This window comes from Pelmatolapia mariae, linkage group LG7 (assembly GCF_036321145.2).
Source record: "Pelmatolapia mariae isolate MD_Pm_ZW linkage group LG7, Pm_UMD_F_2, whole genome shotgun sequence".
Classification (NCBI taxonomy): Eukaryota; Metazoa; Chordata; class Actinopteri; order Cichliformes; family Cichlidae; genus Pelmatolapia; species Pelmatolapia mariae.
The window spans coordinates 7,539,462-7,558,725 of record NC_086233.1 but is presented as its reverse complement, the minus strand read 5'-3'; the positions used below and the strand labels follow the sequence as shown (position 1 = coordinate 7,558,725).

Here is a 19,264-nt window from a genome sequence, read left to right as displayed (position 1 = left end):
TGATGTCATGATCTCTGTGAGCAGTAAAAACTGTACAAAACATATTTCAAAAAGCATTTGTGGAATGTGCAAACAATGGTTGCAGTATTTGATAAGTATTTTTTGTAAATTATGACTTGTGTTTTCTTCATAGCAGCCCCTAAGTGAAGGGCCAACCAGGACACTGCCCCCTGCTGACAGTAAATAGCTACAACATGGGCACAGCAACTACGGACAAGCCACGCACAAGCATGCCGGATTCATGGCTAGTGTATCACATTTGATACATACAGTTTTTGTGAGTTTTTGAGACTTTTACAAAAATAAATAAATAAATAAATTGCACAATGCATTTTGAAACAATAAATTACAAAAAACATGACGGATGTACCAAATATAATGCAAATTAAAAGTCATATACACAAATTCAAATTAATAAAAAATGGCAGATGGCTCAATAAACATTGAATTTTCACAAAAATTGAATTTTCTGGCAATTATTTGATGGTTCAGACTTTAAAGGGTCAGGTTTCTCTTCTGCTGAGTAACAGCTGAGCCACTGATAAACAGAAGAAGGTAGGCTTTCAGAGGGTCATTTAAATAAAATACATCTTCAATGTCTAACTTTAAAAAATATCACACAGTAAATTGTGAATATTCTAGCTACTCTCCATGTTTTTCTGAAACTGTTACGTAAACAGTGAACAAAGCACAGTAGGGAGTTCTGTGCCTGCTGAAGGACTTGTGCACTGCAGCAGTTTCCCTCTACTCAAAGTCCACTTGATTAACATTAACAAATCAGCTACATGGTGCCAAAGTTGCCTGGCAATGCCTTCCAAATAAAAAAAATATGTCAAGTATAAAAACACAAGCCATCTCACTGATTTTTTAGAAGTCTGTTTAAAAAACACATTTACAAAAATTAAACTGGGAGGAGAAGAAGTGTAAAGATCCTTTCATAATCGATCTTCTCATCCATTCCACCTTTACATCTTTTTATACAGTCCTTTATTTTTTGTCAGAAAGCAGAAGAGGCAGAAACAGTAAGGTAGATGATGATTATCAAAACAGGTTATCAAAACAAACATCCTGCAAAATGTCAGCGCTGATGCTTGTTGACAAAGATGCTCTCACAACTCTGTGTGTGCGAGGTTTTTTTTAGCTGTGCGAAGAAGCAGACGAGCAGAATTGACGGCAAAAGAACAATCACTGTCATCTCAGCTCTGTGTGTGTGTACAGCGCACGGCATGAAGTCACTGTGTGCGTGTGTGTCACTCTGCATGTTGGACTGTGTTGGCTACCTGCAGCGTTCTACAGGTATGAGTGACAGTGGCAGAACCGTGAAGCTGGAGGGTGGTTGGCGTTGACCTTTACCACACACACAGCTCTTGATGTGTTTTGTATGTTCGGGGTGTATGCTTACGTATTGCTGCCTGCTTGGCTTGGTTTCTGGATCTCTATAGAGACGGATATGAACATGTGCTATATATAAAATTTTTAATCTGTGCATGTATGGTTGCCCACCATTTCCTGGGTGCTGGAAAGAAGGGGAGAACTGCTTGGCAGTGACCCTCGCGATGCGACTCTCTTCCTGGGCCTTCTGAGCTGCTGCTACCGCCGCCTCAGCTTTACCCTGTGCGTGAGCCGTCCTGAAACACAGAATAGTAAAAATAATAACTTTAATTTATATAGCATATTACAAATTTTCTGAGCAAATTTTCTGTTGCTGAGCATTTTGACAGCAGCAACTAAATGAAGCAAACATTTGAAAAAAACGCATATGAGGACAGCTAAACCATAGTAAAAGTAAAAGAGAGAGAGAAACCGTTTGGAAAATGTATTTTAAAAAAAAGCAGGAATGTTTTTCCCCTAAAAATATGTTGAAATATGAAACTTAAATATAGTAACTGACTCAGCCCACTCAGCCCTGACTGTAACCATTGTCCCCTTTACTACATTCTGGTGTATATGGTGCTAAGCGGTCAGAGATAAAGCTAAGTGAAAGATCATGAAAACCCTTTAAAGTCAGTCAATAAAATCTTAAAATCTATTTTAAAACATACCAGTTTAAAATAAATGCATACAGCACAAAAGGCCAACCTTAACTTTAATCTTTAAGGGGGACCTATTCTGCTCATTTCCAGTTACACGTTTTCATGCTTGGACTATACTAGAGCACATTTGCATGAACTACAGCTCAAAATTTCAGCTTAATTCAGTTCTATTTTTATATAGCACCAAATCACAACAGCAGTCACCTCAAGGTACTTTATATTGGACGGTAAAGACCCTACAACAATACAGTGAAACCCCAACAATCAAACCACTTCCTTTGAACAAGCACTTGGTGACAGTGGGAAGGGAAAACTCCCTTTCAACAGGAAGAAAGCTCAGACAGAACCAGGCTCAGGGAGGAATGGCCATCTGCCACAACTGGTTGGGGGTTAGGGGAGAGAGACAGGACAAAAAAAAAAAAAAATCACACTGAGGAATCGAGCCACAAAAATAATCCTTGATCGTCTGGTGCATCTCCTCAGTTCATCCACTAGCTGGAATAAGCAATTTTGTCTCCTTTCCCCTTCCTTCAAGCAACCATATTATGATTGGCGGACCATTGCAAGAAGAAGGTTTGACCAGAAAGTGGGTGGGGCTTTTGCACTTATGGCCTCAACTGTGCGTACAAGTAGACACAGTTGAGGCTATAATTCTTTTATTTTTATAAAAAGTTTGTAGAACAGTGTAAAGTAGGAGTTTTTAGCTATATATGTCTAAAAATAGGGAATATAATGCTTTTAAGAACAAACAGTGCAGTACAATAGAGGGAGATAAGGAAAAGAATAGAAATAAAGAAAAAGCACTGTCCAAAAATACTGTAATTTTTAAAAAAGCCATTAGAAACTGACCTTTCGAACAATAAAAGTGCCAACAATGCTCCACAGTGTTTCAGTTTTTCACTGATACAGGGGTATTTGTGGCTGAGCCCCGGCTTATTCACACAGCACCTACAGAACACACCGACTTTGCTCCATTAATTAGATCCCGGTGTTTGTAGCCCAAGGGGTGATGTTGTACTGTAGTAGCTTGAACACTTGCATAGTTAAAAGGAAGGTTAAAATCTGTTTATTGTCACAATTATTCCAAACAGGGACTCCCTTTAATAGATTTTTTTTATATAAACATTGCTAAGTATCTAGCTCATTATATAAAAAGGGAAGACACTGTGAGCAACCTTTTTGGCTGACTGTTTCTCAAACTAGCAGAAAAAGCCAACAGCAGTCATATTGGGCATCACAGCATCACGGCACATTTTTACTGATTCTGTACCTTCCTGGAAATCTAATGGAGGGATTTATACCACTCTTCCAAAATACAGAACTTCATTTAGTGCTTTAAATGGCAGAAAGCACTGTCTGACACGCTTGTCCAAAACCTGCTATAACTATTTGAGTGGTTTGAAATCTGATAACTAAGAAAGTCACAGCATAAGACTGATACCTTTTTCATATTCAACAAACCATTCAGTAAGGCCTTGTCCTCTGTAGTTACAGTGCTTCTGCTACTTTGACATATCGTGCATTAAAAAAATGCTCTTCTGCATACCTTGGCTGTATGGGTATTTTCCCCCAGAGAAAGGGGGTTCTCTGGGTTTCCAAGGCAACAAATGTTCATATTAAACATGGATAAAGTTTAGAAAGTGAGGTCAGTGTATGTACAAGTATCTCTCTGAGCCAAATATTCAGTTCCAGGCAGTTTATTTTCCTACTGTTGGCATCAGCTATAATCACAGAAGCTCCACCCACCTGCTATTAAAACATTTTGCTTTGCAGGGGCTGCCAATCAGAAGAAAACGATTAATTATAGAGAGTGAATGAACTGAAGTGCTGCAGTATAAGACAATCAAGGATTATTTTTTGAGATGTGAATCATGCACAGCACCTCTAGTAGAGTCCAAGAATTAAATAAATTAATTAATAAACTGAGGTGTAAATGAGCATAATAGAGCGTCTCAGAGCCAAGCAGGTGATTTTTGTCATTTTTACTCTGTGCAGAAATGATGTCTAAGTAGGAGAAAATTGATGAATGCCAAAAAAAAAAACAACTGGAGAAAAGGTCATAATGCTTTGGTTGTATAATAACACTTTTCCTGTCATTATGGAAGCTTGAATAACACACCTACATCAATCACATCACTGCTGTGCCCATATAAAGCATTTATTCTGGGGCATTCTTATTAACAGAATGGGCATCATTCATCGTGTGTTTATATGGAATCTCTTTTATAAAAGACACCTGAGCCAGAAGGTGACAAACACGCGCAGGCATCAGCATATTACATGATACCTCAAACAGAAGCTGCGGAGGGACAATTACTACAGAGCCACAATATGATGAGATAGCATGCATTCATCTGTTTACAGGCACTGTAATCTTCTGCTTGAAAATGTGTTTACTATCACAAAATAATTCATCTCACTGCCTCTCAGGCTGTCAGGCTTTTCACATCCCCTTCATCTCACTAACAGCCTCTTTTTCAGTCTCCTTTTTAAAACCACTCTCTCACTCTTTCTGTTATTTCTCATTTTTCTTTTTGCCTCTCTCTAATTGCTCCTGCCTTCTTTATAACAAACCCCTTTTCATGTACCTCTTGTCCCACCCTCTTTTCTTTCTCTCTGGTAATATCAAATAGATCTTTTCTCTCAATTACAACCCTCCTCTCCCCATCATCTCTCTATTTCCATTCACCTATCTTCCTCTGTCTATCCAAGGGCTCTCCACTCATCTACAAAAGCCTCTCCATCCATCCCTTTTCCCTCTCTGGGCAGTAACAGTCTTGATGCAGTGTTGCATGTCGATGGCTATTGATTTTTTCTTCTCGGCCTCTCTGTTTCTCTTTTCCCCTCTGTGGACTCTCTGCCAGCATCCACTGTGTCAGGCTCACAGCATACACAACACCACCATGTGAGTGCACGCCTCCTGCTTGTAAGGAAGATGAGGTATAAAGAAAGGGAGAAGACTGTTTCCTTAATTTACACAGCATAATCAAGGATAGCGCTTTTTTAATACATAAAAAAAATCTTCATGTGGTTTAAATGTCACAAATGCACAAACCCACTCTTAAAAAAGTCTCTCTGTCTAATTCTGTGTCATCCTTTCCTCCACAACTTCCTGTCCTGCTCCCGTCTTCCCAGGGAACAACCTGTTTCTGGATGAATCAACTGCCTGGAGAGAAAGGAGCTGCCTGTTCAAAGAGGGCTCGATTATACAACACAGCATCCTGTCCAAGAGCAGAAGGGGAAAAAAAGAGCTACAGATGGAGGGCAGGAAGAGGAGAGGAAAGGAAGCAGACCTGGAGGGAGGTGATGAGGAGGAGGGAGGGAGGACAAAGGACAGGTACAGTGTGAGGATGGAGAGTGAAGAAGATTGGTGTGAGACTGAAAGAAAGATTGAGTTAAAAGACGTTACATATTTGACGTTACCAAATCACTGTCAGGTTAATTGTGGGAAGGAGGATAACCAGTGGTATCCTATTCATGGCAGGAGTGGACAGGAAGAAACAAGCTAGCACTGTTGCTGCTATATTTTTATGCAGGCCTGGATTTTAGTACTATCACAGTCTTATCATATTCAAAGCTCAGTTAAGAAAATGAAAATAAATAGGATACCAAAGGTTTTGTTGTGCTGTTGGGAAATGTAGCTGACCGCAGTTCCAGATTTCAAAGTAAAATTCGAGATATCAAAATAAAAGGATGGCCAAAATGAGCAAGTCGGACAATCATTCACACTCCCATTCATATCTATGGCCCATTCAGAATTGCCAGTTAACCCAATCCATGCATGTCTTTGGACTGTAGGTGGAAGCAGTCTGCACAAGAATAGGGAGAACATGCAAACAACACATAAAAAAATAAATACAATGAAAAATAATTAGGGGCAGCTTGCCGTAAACTTGTAGTATGTGTAAATGTGAGTGTGAATGGCTGTCTGTCTCTGTGTGTTAACCCTACAATAGACTGGTGATCTGTTCAGCGTGTACTCCGCCTTTCAGCTTTTGAAAGTGGCGATAGGTTCCAGCACTCCACCCTGTAGGCCTGAATTGGATAAGTGGAAGAAAATGGATGAACAAACAATGTGTTAATAAAACACAGCAACAACAAAACTGACAATAACTCTGCTGAGAAAGCAAGGAAAACTGTGCTCACGAGTTAGTGACAATCACAACAGAGGCCAGCCTGAAAGCTTATCCTAATATATCACCTATTTAACATCATACTGTAAGACTTCAAATTAGCATTTGAGACAATAAATTAATCAAGAAAGTTTTTACTGAGGTCACATATTGCATGAGAAGTAGATATATTTCCTAATACACTTCTATATAAATAAACTTCTTGCTGCATCCGGAGGAGTCGCCCCCTGCTGGTGTTAAAAAAGAACAAATTTTAAAGCCATTTCAGCATTGGCTTCACTTTGTAAACGTGGACCTGTCTAAACCTGTCTACATTCATCATTTGTATACAGTCTATGATCTGAAACAAACCGGTGGCCTGACTTAATGCCAGACAGCAAATCTTTGGGTTTGGGGCTGTTGCTAGGGAACAAAAAAGCAAGTTTCTCAAAACGTATGATGGCTACTACAGATACAGTATCTGCACCACAGAGGTTATGTAGAGCACCTGCTGTGCACAGTAGTGCTAAAATAGATCCCTAAAAGAAAGAAATAAGGCTTAATAAAATATTGTATATTAATACAATCCCCACCCCCACATCTAACTTACATCTCGGAGACACCTTCTAAATGTTCCTTAACTGACGGCACACTTTGAGAAAGCCGCATTGATGCTTAAAACGTGACACATTCAGAGGACACTAAATGAGCAGGGATATCAAGGCCAAAAGGACGGGCGAAATAATAGGACAGGGGACATGAGGAGAATGAAAACAGAGCGATGTAGGAGATACGGAGGAAGACAACAAAGTGCAACGAGATGAGGTTAGGAACGAGACAGGAAGAGAAAGTCTAATCCGGGGCTCACGCTCTAAGCTCCTCCATCATCTCTGTCATCGCTCTGAACCAGCTGATGATGATGAGGATGATTCATATCTCACAAAGCTTTCCGGTTTGCATCACTGCTAATAGTGTATGTGTGTGTGTCTGTATTACTCATGTTGTGGGGATATAAATCTGTCTAAACAGTGCCGGGACTCCAACAAAAACAAGCCCCCATAAGGTAAATCTGTCAATTTCAGCATGGACACTTCCGCTGTGTCTCAGTTGGGATATTTCTGTTCCCAAACTTCCACGTATGGAGGCCAATCCATAACTGTTAGTGTTCCACTGTGGGTTTTTTCTATCCAGGCATGCTTTTACGGCATTGGGATTTCCACACATTGCACAGAAGATGTCAACTTGTCTGCAAATGCTTGCTAGCTACTAGCTGAGCTGGAGTAAAACAGCTTTAAAAGCCTTAAAACACGCCAACCAGAAACAGAGACCAGTGGTTTCCAGGGGGTCACTCGTCTCTAGGCCTGTGTGACTGTTTCAAAGCAGCTCTTATCAGCCTTCAGCAACGACTTGCCAGCTGGTCAGGAAATGCGCATTATTCCCTTGTGACTGGTGCTTGCCGAGTAGTCACAGGCAGTGTCTAGGCCTTATTTATTTGACTCTATATTGTCACACATCCAAATTGGTAGAGAGAGGCTAAACTCATGCGGTTAGCTGTCGTGTGACTGCAAAGCCTCAGTACTTGTTCATATAATCATGCTCACAATAGTAAGTGTAAATACTGGAGTACACAGTATGAAATACAGCTTTGGATTAAAGTTAGAATAAATCACCGGCAAATGAATGTAAGTCAGTGTAACGCCCTGTGAAGTGATGGAAACTCAATGTGTGTGTGTGTGCCTCTGTGCTGAACTTTAGGCTTACCAATGAAACGAGGTCACAGAACTTCAGCGACTGGAGTGCTGTGACACAGTGAGTCACTGGTGTGTTTATCTGGTACTGACTAATCACAGGTAGCCTGATGAGAAATCAGTTACATCAGCACATGTGACAGCAGTAATCAGGGCACATGAGCTTGGTATCGCACAAGCACACACACACACACTCACACATATAAACAAATCTGGGATTTACTGTAACATCAGGCACGTGGACAGCTGACCCTGAATTTCTACCAGCTGTTGGATTCTCTTCAGGAGATAAACCCGACCCCTGACCTCTCTGCTTGCTGCCCTGCCTTTAGGAACAAGTAGGATGTACATTCAAACTCAGCCTATGGACAATTTTAGAAGCACATACACACAGAAAGAAATCGACGAAAAAGGGCCACACATCCTCACACATTGTGCTTTCATTTTGCTCAAAGAGAACTGCAGCAATTATCCTGTGACTGTTTCACCTCTCAGGGTTTCTCCTGGTGTTCCACAAGGAAATACCCTGCTGTTCTGTTCTGGGACGCACACACACACACATACAGAGAGGCTGTTCTGTGCTGTGCTACATTGCTGCCCGAATCTGGGTTAGACATTTCTATGTGTGTGTGTGTGTGTAGGAGAGCGGAGAGCTAGGCCAGGCTAAAACTGTACGTACAGTTAGGTTATTCTGGGCAAGTAAAGTTGTGCCGTTATCCTAAATCAGCAACCTGCTCTGTCTACCCTGAGCAAATATTTAAAGCATCACCACTTTGTTACTCATCAAATTAGTAAAATCTGCATGTTACCTCAGCAATATGCCGACAACTTCATGCTCCAGTCTCAGAACCCTGATGTTAAATGATGAAAAACAAGCCAAAATAAACGTACTATACTAATAAATTGGACTTTACCATCTTGTTTCCACATAAGCATAAATATATATATATTTATGCTTCTGTGGAAACAACATTAAATGCTTAACACATCCTGAATTAGGTTGGAGCATTCACTAATAACTCAATCAGTTGACATCATGATCTTTTAATGACCCAACTCAGGATGATATGTTTACAAATCCATGCTTTCAGAGGGGTTTATTGTCATATTGTTGCCCCTTAATGCCCTTGAGCTGGCACATCTTGCCCACAGCTTTGACAACAAATCAGCAAACCAAAGAACCCCCCAAACCCTCCCAGGTTTTGACCCCACAGTTATGCACCTATGTGCCAGTTACGTGTGAATAAGTGATTTTAAAATGCATTACTTGTATAAGCTTCTACATGTTTACTAGAAAATGGTTCTTTCATACACATGTTTACCTCTCTGTGTAATTTTCTGGGCTAAACATAACCAAACTGTGAGTAAGAATGAAAATAATCAGAAAGCAAAACCTAAAGGTAAAAAACTGGTTCCAGATCAGTCTGGGATTTCAGGTGTGTTTGTGCCAACACTGCCCTTCCTATTGTGGACTGTGGGCTTTGTAACAGTGGAAACACTCAATCATGCTAGAGTAAAAATAGAACAACAACCTCCTTATGATTAGGAAAAATCGGTTGTTGCCCAGTGATTGCATTGAATTTATTTTTGCAGTCCAATTACAAGTATTTGCATCAACTGTTTTTAATCTCAAGGCAGTCAAACAGTTCTTTGACTCAGAATGACTGCTTGACTCAACTGATTGTACTCTCATTATACTCCTATATTGATTTATATATACTTTCCGCCACAATCCCTGTCTGGTCATAGCACATAGCTGCCCCTCGCTGAGCTTGGTTCTGCCAGTGGTTTCTTTCTATTAAAGGGGAGTTTTCCTTCCCACTGTTGCCAAGTGCTGGCTCAAAGGGGGTGGTTTGATTGTTGGAGTTTTCTCTCTGCTATTGTAGCTGTAGAGGTTACTCCTGTTGTGATTTGGTGGCAGATACATAAATTAAAATGAATTAAATTGAATATAATGTGCCAGTGCTATTTTGCAGTTACATTGTCATCCTGATGAAACTATGTCCCATTTTGTGGAGAAATCTTTGAATTCCCGTATAAAATCTATGAGGTTCTAAGGGGTTGCCACGGTGATGCAACCCTGAGATCATCTCCAGCTGAACTTAAACAAGAAACCCTTTAAAAGCCATGTCAGTGCATAAATCACTACATCATGGAGCCGTTCTTATTGCATTATTGTGAAGCACTTAGGTATACCTTTGGTTTTAAATGTGCTATATAAATAAAATTGTATTGTATTGTATAGTATTGTATTGTTACAGCTCAGACTGGACTCTGACTGTAAGCAGTTAATAAGCATTTCTGTGAATCTAGAAGCAACCGATTTATGATTTTCACAAATTTATCACAGTTTTTTGCCAACTTCAGGCCATTCAATCCCAAACTGTTAGCAGACGTTTTCCTTCTTCTTGCCTTGTTATTGCTATCTTGATACATCAAAGTCATTTTGAAGGCGGCAATTGACTGCAAGAGGTCACAGACCTGGTCCCTTTGAAGCAACCATTTCAAAGGCAATGGGATCGCCAATCGTCCCACAGTCTACAAACATTATTTTTGCTAATGCGGTAGTAAAGCTACTTTCAGCTGGGAGTCACCACAGCAGGTAGCTCCGCATTTTTGATTTTTTTTATGCCAGATGCCCTATCTGATGAAACCCATTCAGAAGACCTTACATGAGTTTTTTCAGATAGTCGAAACAAACGTCCAATGAGGTCCCTAAGTTGGAGTTCTCAGTGGAATAAATGCTTTCCTTTTATACAAATTGCTGTCAGTTAGACATCCATGTTTAAGTTCACACACAGGTGTCCTACGTAGCAGTTTTAATAGATGAAAGTCAACAGCAAGAGACAGCAAAAATCTGCAGAATGTTGGAAAAACAAAAGCAGGTGTCCATGGGCGCCACCTAGATTGCTAGTTTTGTGGTCACACTTGGGCTTCAATGAACACAACACAGCACAGATTAAAGCTACATGAAGATGTGTCTAAGAAGACAGTTGCAGCTCAGAAGGGAAACACTCTACCAGTTTGTTTCTTAAACACAACCATGACACAAGCTACAGACTGGCCACTACCATTAATCTAATTATAAGTAAAGATATGCCCAAATGCCTGCAATATCATAGTTTGCATTTAACTCAAAATCCCAGCACACCTTGCAAAACTATTTATATTGATACGGATGCCTAGTTTCAGTTTTGCTCCGACTGCTATCATGCAAAAAGTTCATTTAAATATTGTTTGTGTCAAGATCTGGGTTTATCTGCTTTAAGCATGCATAGAGTGGCACCCTACTTTAAACAAGGACACTCCGTCCCTCCTCAAAAATAATTCAGGCCTACCCACTTGTGCATGAGCTCTTGCCCTCCAAATATTCAAGCACAATTTAACTCAGCATACATTAGCTTAACTTTTACGGCATTAGTCTTTATTCCATATTTTATGTCTTAGACCTGCAAGATCAAGCTGCAAAGCACCGTTTCCAACCACACAGCTACATTTCATGTTATGTTAGAGACTCAGGATAAGATTTTAGGTTGTATTTTGGATAAACATATAAAAACTGAGGTATGACTGCAACAAAGAACAGAATATGCGGCCTAGAATATATATATTTTTTAAAAAGAGTTCAGAAAGAGTAAAAATGAAACTGATGCAAAACACAGAATTAAATGGTGACGAGGAAAGAACAGATATAAACCAGGAAACCCTGCGGGTATGAAATGAATTATACCAATAATGAAATTTAAGTTAAATTGTAAAATAAGTCGGCATTTTATTAAAATGAAGGAAGACACTAGGCTTAAAATCGGAATATAATGACCTCTGAAAGAGAGAAAAACTTCATTATTTCAAAGTAAAAGTCGCACCACTGACGTCATTCTGTGTGGCAGATATTTTATGAAATTTAAAATAAAGTTTTAAATAAATATATTCTAGATATATTTTAAATACGGTGACTGAGATAAACACTGAATATTAGATGAATAAACTTTGTTTATTTGAACGCCAATAACTAATATGACTATTTAGTGAACTGAAGGGATTTTTATGCCTTTAAAACCAAAAGTCAGCACTTTCAGTGTTTTACAGAGTGACCCAGATGTATCAGTCTGTGCTCTCTGTGTCCAGAGAAAGGTCCACAATCTGAAGCCTAATTTAGCATCGACAGGTAAACTGGAAGCAAAAGTTACTCACCCATAACTCAACTAGCTACTACAGCAAACTAATGCACTTTTTTATTTTTAATTTAAAAAAATGGTCTCTGTCAAGTTGAGCATTTAAGCACAGTTAAATTCATAAAGTAGTTCCCACAAGAAAGATGAAACCATGGAAACTATGTGAGCCAACCTACAGTATGGTGTTTTGGCCTGTGCTGTAAAAAGCCTACAAGTCACTACGAATGCAAATATATTGTCATCATAATATAAGAAACCGAGCGGCTGATGTGTTTGCTACCTTTAATTTGTTTTTTCTTTCTTCTATGTGCGTGACTTCTCAACAGCGTGAGAGGAATTAGTTGAGCAGCTGTAGCTCGCTGTGGTCACACTGCCCTCAGCGGAAGACCGTCAGCAGGACTAATAGGATTGGCTCTTTACTTATTCAGCTCCTCGTGCATGCACTCTACAAACACAGACATGTTCAGCAGCTTCATTCACGATCTACACAGGTAAGCTCATAAGCAAGAGCAGGTTAGTCTGTGAGAGAGTAATTCAGCCTCTCTGCTCTTTCAGGCTCTCTGCCAGTGTTGTTGGCATAATGCGGAAATCTGCCCTCACTTTTAATGGGTTTTTTCTCTCACTTTATTATGTCTTTTTCTCTTCGTCCCACCTCACATCATTTCTTTGACACCCTCTGGTGTTTTCAATATTTCCATTTTAACGAGCTCATCCATCTCAGAAAGCAACTTGACATCTTGCGGAAAATTGGCGATCTGCTCCTAAACGTATATGCTGTACATCATTAACAGAGTGCAAAACATTACTGCATTATTGATCTGCTCCAAGGTCAACTGCTAATCAGAAGGAAAAAAACAGCTCAGACAGCTGCTTCACACGCTGACTGACACTGTTGTCACTCTGCAGCCAACTGTTTCTAATCACACTTTTCGGTATCTGTTGTACAGAAGAAAAGGCATGATCTGTAGCTATACAATACTAACATGACAACAAAGCATGTAAACACAAAGTCACAGACAAAGCCAAAGTTCAGATCTTCATATTTGGGTGAAGGACAACCAAAACTGAGAGAGGACAATGATCCACAGCCCCCAAAAAATGTATGGATTATATATTAATTATTTTATGACCCACATTCAAACCTTTAAGTTTAGAAACAGAAGTCAGAGGATGTTATAACTGATTACTAGTTTTAAAATCCAGGAAGATTCAGACATTTTTGTTAGCCAATTCACTGCTCCTGTGTTCTTGTGTTAGGAAAAATATCTTAACTCAAAATAGTCAACTTGCACACATTAAATACTTATCTCACAGATATAGAGCAGAATCTGGCTAAGCCTTTAAATCTAAGCTATGCTTTAAGTTTTACCAGTAGTCCTCCAAAGCACTTTAATGCATGCCATTTTATAATAAATAAACAAACACAAACACCTACAAACTGAGTCATCACAATGTTAGGCTGGTTAATGTGAGCGGGGCCAGAAGATCAGACACATTTGTATAGGGACTCATGTGTTTATTTAAGCGAGCAGGTGCCATCTTTGGGTCCGCTCCTCTCTAATACGTCCAAGCGTTTTGACCATGTGCTCCAGAAAGCATGAAGGCAACTTCTGGCCGCAAGAACAAGAGCTAGTTTGCTTTTCTGTGTTTGGCTCAATGGCATGAAAAAAATCAAAAAGAAAACAGTGTGAACAAATCAGAAACAGTACGAAGGGTGTGAAATCTGTTACACAAATAACGGCGCCTCTGCTGTGCAGGCTGTCCGTGCAGTGTCAAATTCTGCATGTGGATTTCATGGAGTTCATGAAAGACAGCACATACTTAGCCAGCTGACAAAATTTATGTCACTTAGATATATGTGTGTAAATACACAGATGCAGAACCCCTCTCTCTCTTTACATGGGATGTCACACTTTGGTACCAAGTCAATGCTAAAACTCCAAAATCACAGCAGGACTTTTCATAACATAGATGCTACAGGTGGCAAGAGTTCTACATGGAGATAGTTTTAGTTTGAGTTGCCTGATCAGGAATTAAATACTTCATGTTTTTTAAAAAAATTCAAAGCGTTTCATCTCGTAATGCTTTTAATCTTTATTCCAGTTTTTTACCTTGATACCTGTTATTTCCTTCCTGTCTAAGCTCTACAGAAAGAGTTTAAAAGCAGCAGCTTTGTCACCACCAGAGGTACTGTAGCCATACCCTGGATCCTTGAAACAACAAGGTCTGGACACAAACTAGGCCATGGGCCTACTTCTGATGAGTCCCCACTTGACAAGAGTATCAATGTGTATCTGTGGCTTCAGGTCCCAGGACACCTAATTACTTTCTGTTTTGAGTCCTTAGCTGTAAAAAAAACAACCCCAAAACAAAACAAAGAAAAAAACAAAAATTGTTCTATATTGCTGTCCAAAAGTTTCTTGCAGCTGTAAAGAAGGTCAGGGCAAGCCCATTAACATCATCAGACCAACTGCTCTCATTGTTTTAGCTGAATGAACTCCGTTTTAATGAGAATCAGCCCTCATCTCCATTCAGCAGAACAGCTTTATCAGAGTCTTAACAGCTCCAGATGGGCTTGTTTGGCTCGCCAATTTCAATCATTCTGTAACCCTAATTTCACCTTAACCTGAATCTTATTTTTAATATGTCACTGATCTCAATTACATGGTAAAACAAAGCCATCAGCAATTGTTTTCAAGCAGAGGATGGACAGGTGAAAGACGAAAAACAGCTGTTTTAAGATGGATTAACACATAACAGCACCCGGTAGATATAAACATGTTGATGCCTGGGCTTTTGAGATGCACCCCTGGCACTGCCATCTTGCTTGGGGGTTCTGACTCACCCCCAGGTAAAACTTGTTCATTTATTAAAGACATGCCAGAACCTGGAAACACAGTTTTGCTATGAACATGTTTAAATTGATGTACCTAGTAAGCTGACTTAATAAAGAGGATAAAAGTCGTTGAGGCAATATAATGAACAAGTTGTTTAAACTATGGGAACTATTTTACAATAGTATCATATTAATCATTTTAAACATTACACGTCCTGTGAGGTGCGAGTTTACTACTTCTAAAGGATTAAAGAGAGAGCAAGTAGCAGCCAGGTTGCTGCTAATCAGATTCATTTAAATAACTGATCATCAGAAAGTGTGAGCAACTGTGTAAAAGCAGAAATTTTGGCAGTTTGCTGGTCCCGAGCATTCAGTTCAGGTGTGTATTAACACAATTACAAAATCTTTCCAGTTATGGTCATCACAACAGCTTCAGGTGGTGCAACATTCAGATAAACGACGAAAAACCCAAGAGCTACATCTTACAGTCTACAGGCCCAGTTAACATGTGAAATTTTGAAGTTTGTGACAAGAAAATTAGAAAAAGACTGAACAAATACGGCTTGTTTGGAAGAGCTCCCAGAAGAAAGCCTCTTCTCTCTGAAAAGAACACGGCAGCACAGCTCAGGCTTGCAAAGTTGCATCAAGACTTCTGTGGAGACGTCTGACCATAATGCACAGCACGACATTTGGCAAAAACCAAACACAGCTTATCTGAACAAACTCCTCACACCAGCTGTCAGCACGGTGGTGGAGGGCTGATGATTTGGACTTCGTCTTGCAGCCACCAACTCCTCTGTCTTCAAAGTATTCTAATCTGTTGTTAATCTATGTTGGCCAAAACTGCATCACGCAACGGGACAGCGATCCAAGCACAGCAGCAAATCTACAACACAATGACTGAAAAGGAAAAAAGAATCAAGTCGCTGTAATGACCCAGTCAAAGTCCAGACCTCAACCTTATTAAAGGCTCTGGCAGGATTTCAGGAGAGCTGTGCATAAACGAACAACAACAAATTTCAATGAATTGAAGCAACATTGTGAAGAAGAGCGGGACGAAATTCTCTGATTTTTGGTTAGCATCCTCTGCTAATAAAAATGCAGCCTAGTATAGATAATAGTTTTCTTTGCCTTTAGATAAGAAAAAAATCACAACAACATTTTTAAAGCAGTAAATATGCTAACATTTCAAGAAATATGCTATTAGCCTTATTGCTGATGATTACTGCAGAGCTGTAAATATGAGGAAGGTCAGAAAAGCAAAGCAAATTACAATCTCAGGCTCTTGGCATTTGCTCTACAACAGTAAACGACAAATTATAAAGTTAGGGGGGAATTTCCCTTAATGACTATTTATTTATCGTTTTTTTATTAACACTTAGAGAAATTGCCTGATCAGGGCTGTGTGGGTGAGATTTGATTGGCAGTGGCCTTTAAGCAACCCCACACCTGGCATCATCTGTTGATTCAAGTATCATTAAATTCTGATTGGTGTATAATATAAAAAATGACTTTAAAAGGCACTTTTTTTCAGATGAACTGTGCCAGCTTCAAACCACTTGAATTTTACATTAACCCGGACCTAGAACATAACTTCATTAAAAGGTACCGCGCCTATAATTCCCTACCTGGAAAGAGCAATCTCAGCCTTTTGCCGGGCGATATCTGCTGCCTTCTGCGCTCCCTCCACGGCTCGGTCCACCTTCTCCCTGATCTTACTGGCTCGGAGGGGGATCAGGTTCTTCCTCTTGCCGCTCACCAGGATGTTCTGCTTGTACTTCCCTTCCTCTTTTGTGCCATCAGGAAACGTGGTGCAGCCATAGCCGTGCCGCTTGTTGCTGAGCCACTCCCCTTCGTACTGCAGCCCGTCGGACCGCCGACTCACACCGAATCCGGTCCGCTTGTCGTTCTTCCACTCCCCGCAGTAGGTCTCTGTTGCTGTGGCGTCCACATCGTCGTCAGCGACTGTCAGCTCTGTGTCTGCATCTCCAAGGCTGGAAAAGGTGAAAGGTTACATTAAAATAGTAAATAATCAATCATGGAAGGATCAAAAAATGTTGCTTTGTAAATAAGTTATATATAAGTTTAACCCCCAGCTGCTGTTACTCACTGGGAAGATGTCATGTTAGGTGTTGGCTAGAGTTCACAAACTAACAAAGTTGTTAAGGAAACAACTAATGATTAATTTAATCAATCCCCATACGTATTTAAAGGATATCATTAGGCTTTTTTCCATAGTCTTCCAAAGACATGATACACAGATCAATAGCTTAACTTTCTGTTGAGCTGCTGCACCTCACGAACAAAAGATCTGAACAGCGGATGCATGCGGGTTCTTAATCAATTTTTATTCATGGTCCATCAAAAGGTCACATGAAACAGCCAGAGCCAGACTTCTGTGCCACGGTGACTATATTAAGAATATCTACTACTGCCAGCCATTAGGTTACGAGGTGGCGACTCAACTCAAAATAAGCCGCCTCAATCCAGCATACCTGGAGTTTGACGCCAAGCACTTCCATGTAACATCTAAGCCAGATTAAGAAGCTGAAGTTCACGCAATGAATGAAACTGGCATTAAACTTCTCCTCAGGCACCGGTCCAGTGGACCAACATACTGACCTTTGACCTATAGTCTCCTTTGGAATGCATGCCAATCCATTTTAAAGGCACTTAAGAAGAACAGGTGTTTGTTTTTTCCTTGAATCCCTGTCCTCCAAATGAAGGACAGGTCACTTTCATAGTACGTCATTCCACTACCCTGCGACAGAGTTGATATCTGACTCACCAGGTTGGACTAACCACGTTCCAAAGTCATTCCAGTCACAGTCTTTCAAAGCTAGACTTCCTCTTGTGTGAATTAAGAAATGAGACCACAGTAGGTGGTGTTATTTGTATGTTTTTTGGTGGATAGACTCATGTTTGATTGACATACTTTTCAAGTAAACATTGCTGTTAAGTTAAAATCCTGCCAGAATTTCTTAGAGTGTTAAATGTCTGACTTTTACAGTACACTTGAACTTTTCAGGGATAAATATATTAGATTGCATAACTAAAACATGACAACGATGATGGGTATCAGTATGATTACTGTGGAACTGGTCAAGGAAGGATCAGTTTTAGTTAACCAACACAGTATGCTGGCTTTCTAAGGTTTATTTTTGGGCTTTTTGCCTTCATTTGATAGTTAAACAGTGTGGAGTAGACAGGAAAGGGCTGCAGGTTAGACTTGAACCCAGTCTGCTGCGTTTTAGTCATAAGGCATATGCATACCTGCTCAGCCAGTGAGCTAAACTGGTGCCCTAGTATACAGTGTGAAACAGGCTTCAAACTAATGAAAAATTATGTTTGAGAACAAAAGGTTTGGCAGATTGCCCCACATTTGGATGAAAACTATATGTGCAAAAAGGTCTTTGTGGGTCTTTCATATCTGGTATCCTGCAGCAGCCCAAACCTACCACCTCTATTGTCTACGTGCCATTACCTGATGGTAGAGTTGATATCAGATGCAGCAGAGGACACGGTACTCATGCCAGCTTCACTCCTGAATGAGCTCTGTTTAGACCTCTGGGAGGCCAAAGAGCTCCTGGACTCTGACTTCCTCAGCTTGAGACCTGACAGGATGGATCTTCGAAAAAGCCCGCCCTTCCTTTTCCCCTTCAGCAGCTCAGCCTCGCTGTGCGCCGTCAGCACAAAACCTCCCCGAGACACCGCGGGGCTGCTGCCGCTGCTGCCTGTGCTGCACATGGAGACGCTGGTGGTCAGCGTGCCGGGAAGGGGGGGAGGTCCAGGAACCACTGCCCCAGTCCGGTCCAGCAGAGCTGTCCCATTGCTATGTTCTGAACCGGAGCGGAGAGAGTTTATGGAGGTACGAAGCGGGGAGCGGATAACGGCCGCCATACCGTAAGGGACGCTCTGACGAACTCCGTAGCCATGACGCATCCCGCCAACCCACTGACCCTGAAATGTTCCTGAGGGGGAAAGAAGAAAACACTGATTAGACCTGATCAAGATCACATGGAGATGCATAAATAAACAACAAAATCCCAACCACTGACAACAATCAGTGCTTTATGGCATTAATGAAAGTCATAAAGTGATAATAATTCATGCATAATGATTAATTTGTACACCTTTACTGTGTCGACTGACACCATAGTTCCCACAGCTACAGAGTCAGATACATAATGAATTCAAAAACGGGAAGAAAATTGATTTCTTTATGGGTTAAATGAGGGATTTCACAAGTGATCATTTCAGTCAGCTGTTACGCAAAATACTTACAGTCACATTAATTAAAATGTGCCAAAAGGTGCTGCCTAGAAATACCTGTCGTCAACACAAAAGTGTTAAAGTGCAG

General features: G+C 40.4%; 1 protein-coding gene across 1 annotated transcript in view; it reads right to left on the bottom strand.

Annotated features, from left to right (window-relative positions):
- jph3b (junctophilin 3b) overlaps window positions 1–19,264 on the bottom strand; it is a 53,807-nt gene that overhangs the window by 15,483 nt on the left and 19,060 nt on the right. The window contains exons 2-4 of the mRNA XM_063477708.1: window positions 18,389–18,875; window positions 16,533–16,898; window positions 1,504–1,628 (exon numbers count right to left, since the gene is read on the bottom strand). Coding sequence (XP_063333778.1) covers window positions 1,504–1,628; window positions 16,533–16,898; window positions 18,389–18,875 — 978 coding nt within the window. The remainder of the gene's footprint in view (window positions 1–1,503; window positions 1,629–16,532; window positions 16,899–18,388; window positions 18,876–19,264) is intronic.